The 16,306-nt window shown below is 41.5% G+C and overlaps 1 protein-coding gene across 1 annotated transcript; it reads left to right on the forward strand.

Annotated features, from left to right (window-relative positions):
* Positions 1-7,781: 7,781 nt before the first annotated feature.
* On the forward strand, positions 7,782-11,976 carry atf5b (activating transcription factor 5b). Its single transcript, XM_085794817.1, has 4 exons — positions 7,782-7,843; positions 8,524-8,736; positions 9,132-10,509; positions 11,451-11,976. Exons 2-4 carry the CDS (start codon positions 8,598-8,600, stop codon positions 11,635-11,637), a joined length of 1,704 nt encoding a protein of 567 aa, XP_085650943.1. The 5' UTR covers positions 7,782-7,843; positions 8,524-8,597; the 3' UTR covers positions 11,638-11,976.
* Positions 11,977-16,306: the final 4,330 nt, after the last annotated feature.

The following is a 16,306-nucleotide window of genomic DNA, read 5'->3' on the forward strand; positions in this document are numbered from 1 at the left end:
TTTGGGGGAGTCTGTTTTGTGCCGCTACTACGGGGGTTTGAACCGCGCCATGTTGGATTCTACTTGCCATATTTGGAGAGGTGCGGCGGTTAGCCGGCCGAGAACCCGCCCACTGGCCTCGAAGCGGCGGTCTCCGGACCTGTCACTCAACGTTTCTGCGCCCTAATTGGCCAGAATTTTAAACCTAATAACAGTAAAACGGTAGAGTTAAAAAAAAAATTCACCCCCCTCAGAGTGTGTGCGGGGGTAGAAACTATCGATTGAGACCAAGAAACGTAATGGTACCTAGGCTTTGATCATGTTTATTGAGGATGTAAATTCGGCGATTTTAACATGGGGGTCTATGGAGAATGCTCCCTTCTGACACCAGCCCCCAGAGGAATCCGAGGGGATTGCAGTTTTTTGAACGCGGAAGTGAGCTTCACTTCTCAGACTGACAACTGCCCCCTTGGTCGTATGGTGCGTTCCAGGCAGGTTTTTTAAAGGTGTTCAGAAATGGCCGTTTGTCCTGTTGGTCGCGCCTCCTTCTACGAGTTTACCCGAGTAAGGAAAACGGATTTGATTGGTCGTTATCGAGCGGGCGGGATACTCAATGTTTGGGGCGAGACTGAGCTCGGTGTGTGTGTGTGTGTGTGTGTGTGCGTGCAAGTGTGTTTAGCTAATGTAGCTAACTGTTAGCTAGTAGGCTTGCTACGTTATAGCTTGCTAACTTAGCTAGCGAGGCTAACTGATGAAGCGCAGGGATCTGGAGGAGGAGAGTTTGTGTCGGTGGTGGTGGACGAGTCTCCTTGCTCTTCTCAAACGTTTGATTGACGGATGACGGATCCAGTATCATTGGCTGATGAATTGTGAGCAACGTGACGCATAATTTGTGCGCCTGTGTAACGGATGTGCACTCACTCACCCATAAAGTGACGTGCTAACCAGACTGCCAATCGCTCATTGAGCGATTGGCCAAACGGTTAGCATTGTTGCCTGCCGTGCAGGAGACCAGGGTGTGAACCCTGAGGCCCTAGAAACACAACGCAGAGGGCCAGATATGACATCGGCTACACCTGCATTATCCAATGCGAAAAAAACTACCCCACTTTCATCCCGGATTTACTCAAATAGAATTTTGCACAAAGTTTGGGCTACATCGTCTGATAGATGAGTTATTACACTAATTTTAAGACCCATAGTGGGATCATTATCTTTTCTGAATACCTTCAACCCATAAAATCACGACTTGAAGTTAGAACACCGCGGCGCATGGTGGGACACCGTCAACACCGCACGTAACCAGCCTGAAGCCTCAGACAACCACCTCTGCAAGTAGCTACACCCACGAGTTCGAGCCGACATCGAACTCACACGTGCATTTAGCACAGTGACAGGCTGGCCAGAGGCAACGTGGGCAAACGTTGACTTAAGACTGTGTGTGGTGTTTTTAATCATAATTCTAAAAAGAATAGTAATTAGTTAAAAATATATATTTATCAGTAATTTTTTTTAATCAATTAGACATTTCAGGCGACCCCATTTGAATTTCAGGCGACCCCACGTGGGGTCCCGACCCCAAGGTTGAAAAACACTGGGGTTACTTAAGTCTGAGAAATGGGAGATTGGACTAATGGATGCAAAAATAAAGAAATGTATGGTCGGAGAATTGGGAAGTCGGAGAAATATGAAGTCGGAGAAATAGGTAGTCGGACAGACGTCATGCGACCCGACTGGAACGCACCATTATATCCAAATTGTATCTAGATTGTATCTGGATACAATTTGACCAGATAACATTTACACCTGGCATTAATATGCGTCTCCAGTGTTCACATTGAGATCTGATTGAGATCCATTCACATATTTCATCATCATCAACAACCTTTATTTAACCAGGCAAAAATTGCTAAGAAAAAAAGTTCCTTATTTAAGCAATGGCCTGGTAGGAGGTGAGGGACCACCTACCCTGTATGGGGCATGGGGAGAGGGGGAGAGACAACACTAAAATATAGCCAGTAAAAGCACACATAAGCAACAGTAACATAACATAGTAACAAATAATTTGACATACATACAACAGTGACATACAACATAGTGATAGTTGAATTGACAGGAAACAGTGAAAACAGTTATGCAGGACGACCACATAGTACAACACAATGATGACAGACAATTAAGCATATTTGCAGGGGTAAATTAAAAAAAGGAAAAAGAAAATAAATAGTAGAAGTATTTCCGCCCGCGTAGTTGATCCAGGAAGCATTTACACTGGTGTTCAGTGTGGTCAAGCATTATCTGGTTGTAATCTGATTACTGAAAACACATGTTAATGCCAGGTGTAGACGGGTTGTGAAGGATTTGGGGATCGATCAGCGTCAGAGATCAAAGAGCCAGAGGCGACAGTCGTCTATAAACATCCATGTGTTGTGTTGTGTTGTGTTGTGTTGTGTTGTGTTGTGTTGTGTGTGGTTGATTCACAACTCTTTACATCTTTCATTACATCACTGCTGCAGCTACAGTCGACCCATCACTCTGTTTTCATTAAACCTCGTCACTAAATAATAAAAGATCCTGTGTGTTTGATTGAATATTAACGATGTTGTTCTGACAGTGATGAGAGAAGACGCAGGTGGAGCTGAACTGAAACTAATGTTGTGTGTAGTTTATTTTACTTCACCACTGTCGTTCATGAAGTCCTTTTATTTCTGCTGCAGACAGGAGGAGGATGAAGGTACGTTAGATAAAAACATTCTCCTAAATGGGTGGGCTGTGAAAAAAATCCACACAGCGAAGTATCATGATATTTTGCATTGATAATTTGTCCATTTTAAGGCCCTTTCACACCGGGGAGGGGACGAATAAAAGACACGAAATTGCAAGATATTAGGCAGTGCATCAAAACTATTCACACCAGCGAGCGATGATGTCAATATCTTGCAATTTCTTGTTTTTTATTTTCTATTCCCTCATGTATTCAACACCTACTGCCACTGTCGCCTCGTTACCAACTTCACTATAGCAACAGCAGCTCACTGACTGATCAATATCTGATCACTGTCCTTCATTTCAGCACTTTGGACAACTTGGGTTGTACTTTTAAATGTGCCATATAAATAAATATGTATTGTATTGTATTTCGTTGTCTTTGTAAAGTTTGTGTCTCTTGTCAAACAAGACTGGGTGGTGAACATAGACTGTAAATAAAAATAGATGGTGAGAAGGTGGTGAGAGACACAGGCTGTTTACGTTGTTGTCATGGTGTTGTGACGTACCTCCTTTTCATGCTACATCATTGGTTGATGTGTTTATTCGCCGGACGAAAGCTCAGAAAAATCGACCTCACCAGGGTTCGAAAAAAAATATGTTAAAGATCGTTTAGTGTCGAAATGTTCAGAAGAGATGAGTCTTATGAAAAAATGAGTCCAATATTAACCTCAGTGACTCTGGAGCGAAAGAATTGACCATAATCTGAGCTCACATTCACTTCTCCCATTGAAGTCAATAGGCTCAAGGCCTACTGCTGCTGTTGGTCTCCAAATCAGCCAATCATATCTATTACATCCGGTTTGCCTGTTCACCTGCTGGCTTTAATTAATTAACACCCTTGTTCTCTTTTAGTTTTTTAGTATGTTTTTTATTTGAACTTGTCTTATGAGTATTTTAAACTATTTATTGCACTCCCTGCACTTTTTTTTTTCTTTTTCTCTCTTTTCTCTCTTTGATATGTGGGCCAGTGTTACTACTGTATGGTGTATGTATGTTTTTTGCAAGTACAAAGCAGCTGTATTATGCCCATGACAAATTTCGCTCCCGGGACAAATAAAAGTTTATTTGATTTGATTTGAAAAGGGGGCTGAGTCACGGTCTGCAGGTCTCCAAAAGAGGGCGGAGTCATGTTCTGCTGGTCTCCTAAAGGGGGCGGAGTCATGAAGAAACCCACGGGACACAGATAGAGGAATCTGACTCATAGTGGAGCGTGTTGGTTTCTAAACCCTCTTTGCCAATAACGATTCAGATACTTCTGCTGTGTACCGAGTACACCTGTGATTTATAAAACAAAATCATTTATATAACTTGTTTATATACTAGAAGGCCTGCATGGATGTGATATGATTATTGTTGTTGTAAGGCCTGGTTCAGGATAAACCCTTTGTAAAACATGAATGAACACAGCAAAAGAAAGACATTTAACTTTATTTTATCATCTAGTTTAACAGTCAGACACAACTGAAAAATAACAAATATAAATCTGGGAATAAATAACAATTAAGTGCAGTCACAGTGTGTGTTTCTACAGATACAGTGATTTTTGCATTCACACACATTTTCACTTTTTCACTCTGGTCCAAATACTGCACCACTGGCAGAGTAGCATGTTTGAATGAAGACGAGCGGTATAGTAGCCTATACGTCATGTTTACATGAGTCCTGATTGTAAAAATGAAACTCTGAGAAGTAACGCTAAACTTTAACAAGAGAGGCACACATACGCAAGTTATCTGTAGCGCTGGTCATTTCGTTTTATATCGTTTGTACTTCCTACTCTCTGTAAATAATAGAAAATTAAAGTAGGCTACAGCTGCCCAGCTAACTACAGGAGCCTTTTAAGCTCAAACTTGTGGTGTACAAGTACAAGTACAAGTTGAGGTCCGGTAGCGTTCACAGTGTCATATAATCACACAAAACTGTTTTTATTTGATTTACCTGACAGTGATAGACTCCCTTCCTCCAGCAGAACTTTTACAGTAATTGCCTGTGTGTCCCTGCGTTCCTTTTGGGGGAACCCCTCGTTTTCCCTCCTTAAAGCAGATATCATCGGCACGGCCGTTTCGGCTAATGCTGTGTTCAAGGCAGGCTTTTGAAACCGTAAGTTACAGCTTCAAGTCACAACTACGACTTGGTAGCGTTCCAGGTAACCCGTAGCTCGTGTTTTTACCGTCCTGTTGTCTGTGAAAGTTCCCTATAACGGCCACTCGTAACTTCCGACCCGTGAACTCGTACCAGATCGAACTGGTATGACTTCACAGGAAGGAAAAACACAAAGTACGAGTTTCCTTGAACGCACCATGAGTTAGCAGCCCCCGCCCTTGTCAGGCATCAATTGGTCCTCGTGCTACGTCACCACATTCACGCGCATCCCTTGGCTGCACACACAGCCCTTCATGCCGTTCTCTCCCCTCATTGGATAACACTTGTATCCCACAAGGAAAATTTTCTCCTCGGGTTACAGCAGAGCAGAGTGACGGAGAGACTCGTGTTTAGGCTGAAATACTTCATGTAAGTGATTGCTGACGGAAAATAGGACTATTTAGGACTTATATTAACAAAAACATTCCACTGATATCTGCTTTAACTCTTCCTCTTTCTTTTTACTTTTTTGTTCCGGGTTGTTTTAGGTTTTATTTTGCCTTCATTGAATGTCTTGAATTATATAAATGCATTCATCTGATGTTCATCCTGGTAGGGGCTCGGGTGGTGCATATTGTTTTATTATTTTTGTCAGGTATGTCTCTGTGTGTTAAGCCAGCTCTCGGCCTAAACTCCTCTAGCTCTCCTTCCTCTCTCTTTTCACTCTGTGGGAGAGGGGCTCGGGTGGTGTCCAGGAGGATACAGCCTATTGTTTTATTATTTTATGTCATCTTTGTCAGAATAAAGACACATTAAGACAGCAGCACAATGCAGAGGTTCCACACCAGTTACACTAATACACGTGGTATCGGATCAGCACTCACTGATACCGCTGCCGACACTTTCAGCAGTAGGCTATGAGGCTTCTCTGATACTGACAGACTAAAAAATGTATCTTATCTTAAAACAGATGTTAACAAAGTTTTCATTTGGAGACATCATTTGCAGTTGAAAAAAGCTGATAAGCTGCAATATATCGCAGCATATTATTGTAAAATGTGGTGATAATACCATATCTCAGGGCCTTTTGGTGACTCCACCAGCTGCTAAAGGCTCAACTTTTATTCAGATAGTTCAATAACATCCATCTGAAGTTCAGATTAAAGTTAATCTACTAGTTTATAATGCACCATACATGTACCTACCTTCACATGTAGCGTTGCATGTTTCTTCCCTCTTTAGTCTTTTAAAAAATATTTATTTGTCATTATATTTGTGCACTTTTTTTTTCATTTATCTTGCACTACACACCATGTCAACTTCTTTACAGGTGTAATGTGTTTCTGCTTTTGGTTCTGGGTCTGACTGGTTACACATTAAAACTACCACACTCACATAAGCAATAACTAACACACTCATCTGCTCTTTCTACCATGTCCTCTCTGCTGCACTGTGGGACTAATAAAGAACTTATCAGTGTTTTAAACCATCTTCTCCACCTGCACACGTCTACGTCTCAATTTATCTCCTCTTACAGCATTAAAACTTCACTCACTCTTTGCACAACGAAGCAATAAATTGGATTTTTTTTTTACACTTAAAAAAAACTTAACACACACATGTATGTATGTTTCATGCTGCAGCTTGTCTATAATGCACTAACTGTACATGTCTGTATGTGAAATATTAACAGTGTGAAGTGTTCAACTTTATCCGCACCTGAAATAAAATAAAAAAGTTTGATGAAGCAGCTTCTCAGTGGAGTAAAAAAAACACTCACTGACTGAGGATATTTGTGAATTAAATCCTCATAAAGCACTAAACTACTTGACAGTGTGATGATGATGGAGTCAACACAAGCCGGACTGAGACGTGCGAAGTGTTAAGTGGCTGTTTGTGTCTCGGGTTTGATGCTGCAGCTGCAGGAGGCCGTGGTTCGGCTCTCAGACTGGTCCCAGGTCGGTACTAATGTGTAATGATTAGCAATCAGTGTCAGACTGATAGCAGGCCAATAGAAATAGAAAAGTTCCCCCAGATAAACCAATGGTGTGGCCACATTGTTACAGCGCTCAGCGAATCCCCAGCGGATCTGATGCAACAGGGCTGCAACTAAAGTTACACCTTCGAACTGCAACACCGTGTCCTTCCGCTTACGGCGCACAGAAAACTAGTGCCGGCTCCCTTTCACCGTGGGCTGAGCGCTTCCTTCCCCTGCTCTGTGTGTCTGTGTGGTTTAACCCTGTTTGTTGTTTTAGAGCCACATTAACAGGAAGATTATGGACTTTAAACACTATTATATGAGAGGAAGGAGAGGAGTTTGACATGTTTTTGTCACTTTTTTCCAGTGGGGAACTACTTTATTAAAAAAAAAAAAAAAAAAAGACCCAGCACCACTCAATTACAGTATGGTAAATTATATTTTTGCAGCATTTAAAGACAAATTAAGTGTTTTAAAAAGCATATAGAGATTTTATTTTATTATTATTTATATAGTTTTACATTTTTATAGCAGATTATACATTTTTACTAATAAAAATGGTAAATCTGAATGTGTTAAATAAAAATACTGTAAATGTTATACTGTAAACTAAAGCTGTGTGTGTTAGGTGGGTGTGTGCTGCTCTCTCTCTCTCTCTTTCTCGCTTTCTCATACACACACACACACACACTCCGTGGCCTCTGGATAATGGGAAAGTCCCCAGGTTCATGACGTAACGGCCGGGTGAACCGCTGTAAGCCGCGGAGTGATCTCGTCTCCCGTGATCAGGTCCCGGGCACTAGGAGTTGCAGAAGTAGCGGATTTAAAAACTTTCTGTCTGCAAGTCTTTTCGCCGAAATAGCACTTCATACAACAGTGTGTGTGTGTATGTGTGACTTCCAAAAGGGAGGAATAAATACAAAAACACACACACAACATGGCTTTTTAAACCTGTGACCGTCTTCTCCTTCACCGTAAAGCTCCGTGTGCTTTGCTCCTGCAACGCACTTTACAAGACTATTCAGAAACTATGGGGTGAGTACAACAGTTTTCTGTCTTTGGAGGAACAGGAGGAAAAGTTCATGGAGGATTTAACTAACAAACCGGAGCGGACATTTATTAAAATTGATCCATATCTGTTCATTCAGATATTTAATAACTCTATTTACAGCTTTGCTTTTTTTGTTTTTAACAGAAGAGACGCTGAACTGTTTTTTTCATTACTGTCTTAAAGTGGCCATATTAAAGTTACTTTTTCATGTTTTAATATAGAATTTATATGTTTTCATTATTCATTTTTTAAGTTTCTACAACTTTAAATACGTAGAATAACTTTATTATGTGTGTTAAAGTTTAATTATGTTAAAGTATTTATTTCTATTTATGCAATGTTTGTTTTTTATAAAGGTGTATGCTCACTGTTTTTGCTTTATATTCACTGGTTGTGGTGTAACTGTTCACAGTGTAAGGTGACAGGTGAATGGAAAATTAGGATTTTTTTTTTTTTTAATATTAACTTAATTAACCTTTGAGTAAAGTTATTTTTTGTTGTTATTTTTAAATGTTAATGATGAATTTAACAATAATTTGTGGGGAAAAAAAACACAATAGGTGAATATTTAGCGATTTGATATTGAATTATGGGGTTTTAAAGGGTTAAATTAAAAAAAAATTCTGACATTTTGTTTATTTCTGTTAATTTTTCCCACCCGCAGGTCTTCTACAACTCTTTCATCCACCCAGTGCACGGTTTGTGCTTTTGAACAATTCGATCGGAGCAGACGACACAATGGCGGCATCGATCCTTCGCAGGAAAATTCCCCCCATTTCCACGGGCGAGCTCGGCGCTCCCCTTCTCCAACAGGCTAGCCCCAGCCAATCACGGGCCGGGACGGGGGCGGAGCCTGTGGAGAGGCAGCACTTAATTGGTGAGTTTTGCCAAGACGCTTTTTTATTTTTCCACATCCCGAGGTCGGAGCCGCAGTGCAGCACGGGGCTAATGTCGTACAGTGAGTACAGCTAAGTGGATATTTATCGAATGCAGACGATGCTGTTCAATCATTTTCAGATGATCGGTTAGTTTGGTTCACTTGGATGTTTTTTTTTTTTCTTTTCTTCTTTTGGATGTATTTGCTTTGCTTTTAACTTAAGCTTTTATCTCCCTCAACCTTCCCCGGTGATTTAAGCATTTTTTGCCTGATTTTCAAAATTTTTATTTCATTGATTCAATACAAAGAGCTGAATGACAAAAAAAAAAAAAAAAAAAAAAAGGATTGTTTTATTCACTACATGGTTTATATATTACTATTTTTGATTTTTATAGGTGATGGTCACTCAGATTGGATGACGGAAAAAGTTGATTTGTCTTCATTTGTGTCGACGACCGAGTCTTCTTCTCCGAGCTCTTCCCTCCCACCCTCCCCACTAGAACAGGATGTCAAGGTGCCCTCGGACCTGGAGGTCATGACCTCTCTGCTGCAGGAGGAGCTGGCTCAGCTGGAGGACTACTTCCGCTCCGAGTCCACGTCGTCCGCGGTGACAAGCAAGTTGGAGAAATCCTCCTCAAAATGTGACAAGGGAGCCCAAGCCATGGGCTCCCAGTCTTACTACCAGTTACCCTACGGCTCGTACGGCGGCGGCTCGTCCGGCGGCCAATCGGAAGCCGGCCACAGCCCCGTGGTCGTCACCTTGGCGACGGGGGAGCTGGACCTGGCCAGCTTCTGCGGCGGCCGGACCAAGATCGCCCGACCCGCCCCGTACAACTACCACCACCACCACCGCTACCACCACCACCACCACCACCACGGCAACAACGGGCGAAGGATCGGCGTCGGCGAGGCTGTGAAAGTCGTCGGCGAGGACGTTGTGGGACTCGGACTTGATACGTGGGGCTCGAGGGGAAGTTACTCAGGGAGCGCGGAGCTGTCGGTGAACCACTACTCCACGCTGAAGACGGTGAGCAAGAGCAGCCTGGGCGGCGGCGGCCTGGGCGGCGGCAGCCTGGGCGGCGGATTGAAGAAGGTGAGAGAATGTGCGTTATCGTTGAAGGAAGAGGAGAGCTACTGCTTCTCGGAAGGAATGTTTTGCAGCGAAGAGATTGCGCGAGGTTTTTGTCTGGGCGGCTCGTACGAGAGCCACCACCACAAGTCGAGAGAGGGACAGTTGATGCACAACCTGAAGGTCAATGTAAGTTACGACAGCACGGGGGGGCTCGACGTTTTGCACTGCAAAGATGGAGGAGGAGGAGGAGGAGGAGGAGGAGGAGGAGGAGGAGGACTTCTTTCTGGAAGTATCGCCCCAGAGACAATGGTGGCCGACGGTGGCGGCTACTTCCACCAGTCGATGGCCGGCAGCACCGAGCCTTACCATAGCTTTATAGGTGACCTGGACCAGCCGCAGTCACAACAAGCACAGGCTGTGGAGCCCCAACACGGCCACCACTACCTCTATCCAGAATGCCTTGCAGACCAAAGCTACGAATGTCTGTCCAGAGGAGGGGGGGAAGGCGACGAGGGTGGTGGGGGGCCGCTGATGGGCGCCCCCATCCACCGCCCCACCCAGAGGCTAAAGGACGAACACTGCTCCATCATCAAGCCGTCGTCGCTGGTGGTGATGGGCGCCCCGTCTCTGGAGCACATTGGTGGTGGCAACGGAGAGAGGAAGCAGAAGAAGAGAGACCAGAACAAAACTGCTGCTCACAGGTAAAAAAAAAAACACTTTGACTTTTTTACTCATGAAAGAAAAACAAAAAACAACATCCCCCACCCTTCCTTCCTTCATAAATGGCATGAAAATGGTTTGTTAGAATAAAAAAGTAGAGTAAAGTTATTTTGTAGTTTGGTCATCAGTCGTCGTCATATTGTTGCTTTTTCTGACCTCATCCATCAATTAAATCATCATCATCACACTTCATCTTAGTTCAAATAATACAATACACATGGATGGCCGAAAGGGAAAGCTTATCTAGTCCCGCCCCCAATTACCCACAGAATAAAATCTTCATCATAATCTTTTCTTTTCTTTTGCTTTTTTACATTTTGACATAACATTTTCTTTTACTTAGGACATCTTGACATAACATGTTACAACAGTAGGTAGTATATCCATTGGTAATAGCTGCTGTTTTTTTGTTTTTTTTGCTTGACCCTTTAACATGGCTGGACTGTTACATAAACAACCACCCCAGTGCTTTAAATGTCCTACAGTTGTAGGAGGGAAATGGAAAGTCCCTCACTGTCTGCCAGACTCAGCCCCACCTAACCACCGTTTCTATAAGTCTGTGTGTTTTTTTTTTTTTTGTCTCCGTGTGCATGAAATGTCCGAAATCTGTGTAAAATGTGATAAAAATATATATCTATATATATAAAACTCAGAGAAAGGAAGTGTGAAAATGTGAGAAATTGATCCGTCACGACAGAATAAACAACTCGTCACGTTATCTCAGGGGGGAAATCTGAGCTGAGTGAGTAAAATCCTGTCGACGTAGCTCAAAGGTCACGTTTCGCTTGACTCATTAATAAAGATGCAAGGCAGCAAAAAACCTGTAAAAACCAAAACCAAAACTGAATGCAGTTCTCTCTATTTCTATCTCCACCCCTCCTCCCCTCCTCCCCCCTCCCCCCTCCCCCATCCATCATTGCAGGTACAGGCTGCGTAAGCGGGCGGAGCTGGACTCTCTGGAGGAGGAGCTGCACGGCCTCGAGGGGCAGAACCGCGAGCTTCGTGACAAGGCGGAGTCGGTGGAGCGAGAAATCCAGTACGTCAAAGACTTACTGATCGAGGTCTACAAGGCTCGCAGTCAGCGGCTCAAACAGGATGGCAGTGCCTAAAGGAAGAGAAAGAAGAAAGAAAAAGAAAGTAATTGATTAAAAAACTAAAACAAAACAAGACAACGCCCACGCCGACCTCACCTCACCTCCAAAATTCACCCCCAAACTCCCACTCCCCCACAAAACTGACCAACCAACCAACCAACCAGCAGCAGCAAGAGGGAAAAAATCCACGTCAAAGAGCACCAACTGGTTTTTGTCTCACGAAAAATGAAAAGTGGTAGTTGCATGATTTTCGTAGTTCTTTTCTAACAAAAAAACACATGTAAAAAAAAACAAAAATGAAAGAAAAGTATCAGCTTCGAGAGGAGGAGGATGGCGAAAAACAGAAAAACACACCTTTCCTACGACACAACACGACAAACACAAAAAGAAGGAAGACGGAGAAGGAGAAGGAGACTAAAACTATAAAAGCCTTAGCGAGGCGGCTTCCAGAGGAGATGCTGAACTTGTCCGTGACCACTGTGATCCCGAACTGCACTCACAGCCTTGTTGTGACCATGTGACGACTGAGTTTTTTTTTTTTTTTTTTTTTTGCAACAACAAAGACAATAATGATTGATCGTTTACAAAAAAAAAAAAAAAAAAAAAAAAAAAAGCTCTTTGAAATTAGTAGTTAGTGGTTGAATTTTTTATTTTTTTTTTGCTTGTGGTTTTTTGTGACACACAATTTTGGGGGGGCAGATCCATATTATACGAAATGAATATTTTTATTTTATATTTTATTTTTTACTTAATAATAATAATGTTCATTTATCTTTTTTGTTGGTTTGTTTGCTTTTTTTTTTTTTGCTTAAGAACAATCAATCAATCAATCAAAAACGTGAATAAAAGGGATTGCTGGAAAAAAAAAGTGTGTAAACATGCTCTACAAAGATTCATTATCAGAAACATTTTAGAGATTTGTATTGCTAAAAATGTTGAGTATTTACACTTCTTTACCCGTTTGAATTATTACCCCCCCCCCCCCCCAACCAATGCATGTTTGATTTTGGAAAAAAAAGCATGTGCGAGTGTTATTTGAAGGCAATATTCTGTTAACTGCATGGCTTCCAGATCTCCACCGCGTCGATTTAAACTGAGTTGACTTTTACTCTGCTCATCAAAGCTGGCGACTTTTCTCTGAGTTTCTCCCCCCTTTCTTTCTCTCTTTCTCTCTATCTTTCTATTTCTCTCTATCTCTCTTTGCCGGTGTGTGATCCATGCTCAGGTCTTTTGGTTTTCAGCTCTGAGAGACACAGAAAAACATTCACTGGCTTTTTTTTCTCCCTCCTTTATCTCTCTTCTCTCTCACTTGTCTCGGCTGTATTCTGCGAAGAAACAATCACCTGTTGACGCGACAAATAAAAAATTGTTGTCGGGTAAAAAAAAAAATGGTACGACTTAATGGGGATGAAGAAAAAAAAAGAAAAAAAGAGAAAGAAATTCTTGTCTTTTCACATCACAATTGAATTGATCGACTTGATGTACTATCTGAAATTCAGGTTCTTTTAATAGTTCAATGTCAATGTCAGGAAATTATACATCAGGTAAAAAAAAAAAAAAAATTTCAAATAAAAAAATTGCAGCCAAATAAAATAAAACACAAGTTATGTAGTATCATTCATCTCTGGCCTTATTGTGGACTTGTTCTTCACTGCACGGCACGCTCACGTTCATTATTGTGTTGCCCATTTAGAAACACACACTGGATGAGAATGAGAATGAGAAGACATTGGTGGTGGGATTAAGAGACAGATAAAGAGAGAGGTGTAGAATAAGCCCCTCCCTGCCCCTCTAACCGCTGGTCCCTGCCCTGTTTTTTCTCCTTTTTTCTTCTTTTTTTTTTTTTTTTGGGCTGCAATGCGGTCCAAGAGTCCGAGTGGTTTCCCAGGATTCACCACTGGATGGATTGACACCTGCCCATCCCACCACAACCACAACAAGAAGAGGAAAAAGAGGCTCGAACAACCTCCTTCCTTTTTGGAGATTAACTCAGAAACAGAAACACACTCCTCCTGTGCACTCTTGGTGTTTTTCTTTTTCTTTTTTTTCTGTGCTTTGTTCCTGCTCGATGATTGATCCGCGGGGCGAAGAGTGGAGCGAATATCAAGCTCCGGCAGTCAACAGACAAGACATAAATTGCCTATCTCATCTCCCAGCTTGGCTTGTGAAAGGGTGTGTGTGAATGCATGTATACGCGCAAGAAGAGTATGTGTGTGTGTGTGTGTGAGAGAGAGTGAGAGTGTGTGTGTGTGTGTGTGAAATCTCTTGGTATCTCTCCTAGCAGTCGTAGGCCTTTCAAGTGCATGAGGCAATATCACACAATACTTGCACAAGGAGGAGAAGAAGAAGAAGAAGAGATACAAGTGAACTATCAGAATAAAAAAAAAATAAAAAAAAGTACTGGGTTGACAGAGAATGCCATTAAATCTGTTGATTCAGTTTTTCTTTCTGTTTTTTCGTTGGTTGTTTGATACTGAAATGAAATGTACGAAACGAAAAACGGATTGTACTGCTGATATATGATGTATATTCTAATCAGTTTTTGCATTGTGTTCAATAAAGCTCTTCACTATAATGTCACCTTATAATTACAGTATACACCTTTTAGATGAGACGAGAACATGTTTATCCGTTTTATCAGTTGCGCATCCAGGGCTTTAATAAACTGCTGAATGTAGATGTTCCAAAATCAGCAGAAGTACAGTTTTTATCCAAAAAACTGCATAATTATACGTATAAATTTAAGCTATATAGTTAAAAGACAAAGAAAAAACAACGCGTATAGAGTAAATTTCAGCTATATGGCCAATTTGGCAACAATTAAAGCATAAAATGACTAAAAACTGTGATAATGTTACATTATAGAAGCTTATTGCAGCATTAACGATACAAAACATGTAGTTTAAGTGAGAATTACACAGATATAAAGTGTAACGTAGAGATGAGCCCATGTTGGGATGAAGGCATGTTATTTAACAATATAAACATATATGATATAAATATAAATCTGTACTGTAATGTGGGTTAATTTGACATGAGCAGGTCCAGAGAGAGGCTGGGGGAAAAAAACAAAACAAAACAGAAAACACTGCAGGGAGAATTGTATCATTTTCTTGTCAGTGCAGGTGGAATAACAGAGCTCTACTGTAGTTACAGCTCCTTCGCCACCAGGTGTCGCTCTACACCCAGAAAAATACCTGCAGTGCACACACTATACTGTATATAATGCTCCAGTATGGATCTGTGCACCGACACGTTTCTAATGCGGAGAGAGTGCTGAGATAAAATCAACTTAATGGTCCCAAAGAAGGATATTAAAGTGACACAGCAGCAAACAAGTACAGAAATATATGCATTTAGAAGAAGCAGCAGTAGAAGTTAGTCAATTAAAAGTATAACTAAGGATGACTTTATTGATCCCCAAAGGGAAACTCATTTGTCTGGCAGCTCAGAAATGATTAAAAAAAAAAGCCTGATGCCTGCAGGTACATGGGATCTTCTATATGTCTTCGTTCATCAAGGTGTTATGAAGCGGATGTTCAGAATGAGCTCTACCATCTTCAGTGTTCATCTCTCCACCGAATCCCCAAGTGAATCCATCAGGGAAACATGACTGAAGTCAGCTGATGTTATTAAAAGTGCTGCAGGACGTTAGTCTGTATCCTAGCAATGACTTCATCGAGAACTTAAGCCGTGCCCATTGGTGGGATGGACACAAGTATTGTTATAAATATAAAAAATGTCTTCACCAATATCTTCAGCTCACCATCACTCTTGGTGAGCAGAGAGTTGACATTTCCCATGTTTTCAGCCAAGAGACGCTATCGGTGGAAGGCAGAGAGATCCATTCTCCCTGGAACAAGTTACAAGTCATTGATTTAAACTGATACGTCAACATTTTTTTTCGTGTCTTGCCTCACTCCCGAGTCTATGACCAGCAGATAGACACCATCCTTTCGACTGTGCGTGCAGTAACAAGGGAGATAGAGCCGTATCGCCCGTAATTAGCTTAGCTCAAACACTGGAAGTGTAGTGTTAGCCTGCCTCCTACCCGAGCTGAAATCAGCAGTCAGAAGCTGATTTAATTTTAGCTCTAAACTCTGTAAATATATCACTTTATCGACATTTCAAACATTTTTAGGCGAGAAAGTAGCCGTTTAGATCAGCAGTGTGTCGTTAATTTGTCTAAATACCAGCTGTTTACAGTTTTGTTCGGATGAATTTGGTGCTACTCAAGCTAGCCGTTGTGACCAACACACTTCCGGTTACTTTCACAAAATAAAACACTCGTTGCCCTTTACATGGGTCATTCTATGAAAATGGTAGCTTTTTGAACAGCAATTTCATGTTTCATTTGTATTATTTTTTTAACAACTTAAACATGGTCACATAACAGTTAACCACTTGCCATTATAAATCAACATAAATTACAGCTTAATGTATTTTAATATTTCTATTATATTATATTAAAAAAAATGCTAATGGTGGTTGGTGTTAATGATCGTCACTGGTGTTACCCACTGGTCACTGGTGTTACTAACGAAAACTGGTGTTACTAACTAGAACAGTAACACCAGTGACAGTAACACCAGTGACAAATGGACAGACAAGATGGCCTATTCAAGATGGTGGACATTGCAGGCAAAACCACACTTCTTAACTTGTAAATATATCAGCTTATCAT

This window comes from Trachurus japonicus, chromosome 13 (genome assembly GCF_045865225.1).
Source record: "Trachurus japonicus isolate A0001 chromosome 13, Traja_1.0".
Classification (NCBI taxonomy): Eukaryota; Metazoa; Chordata; class Actinopteri; order Carangiformes; family Carangidae; genus Trachurus; species Trachurus japonicus.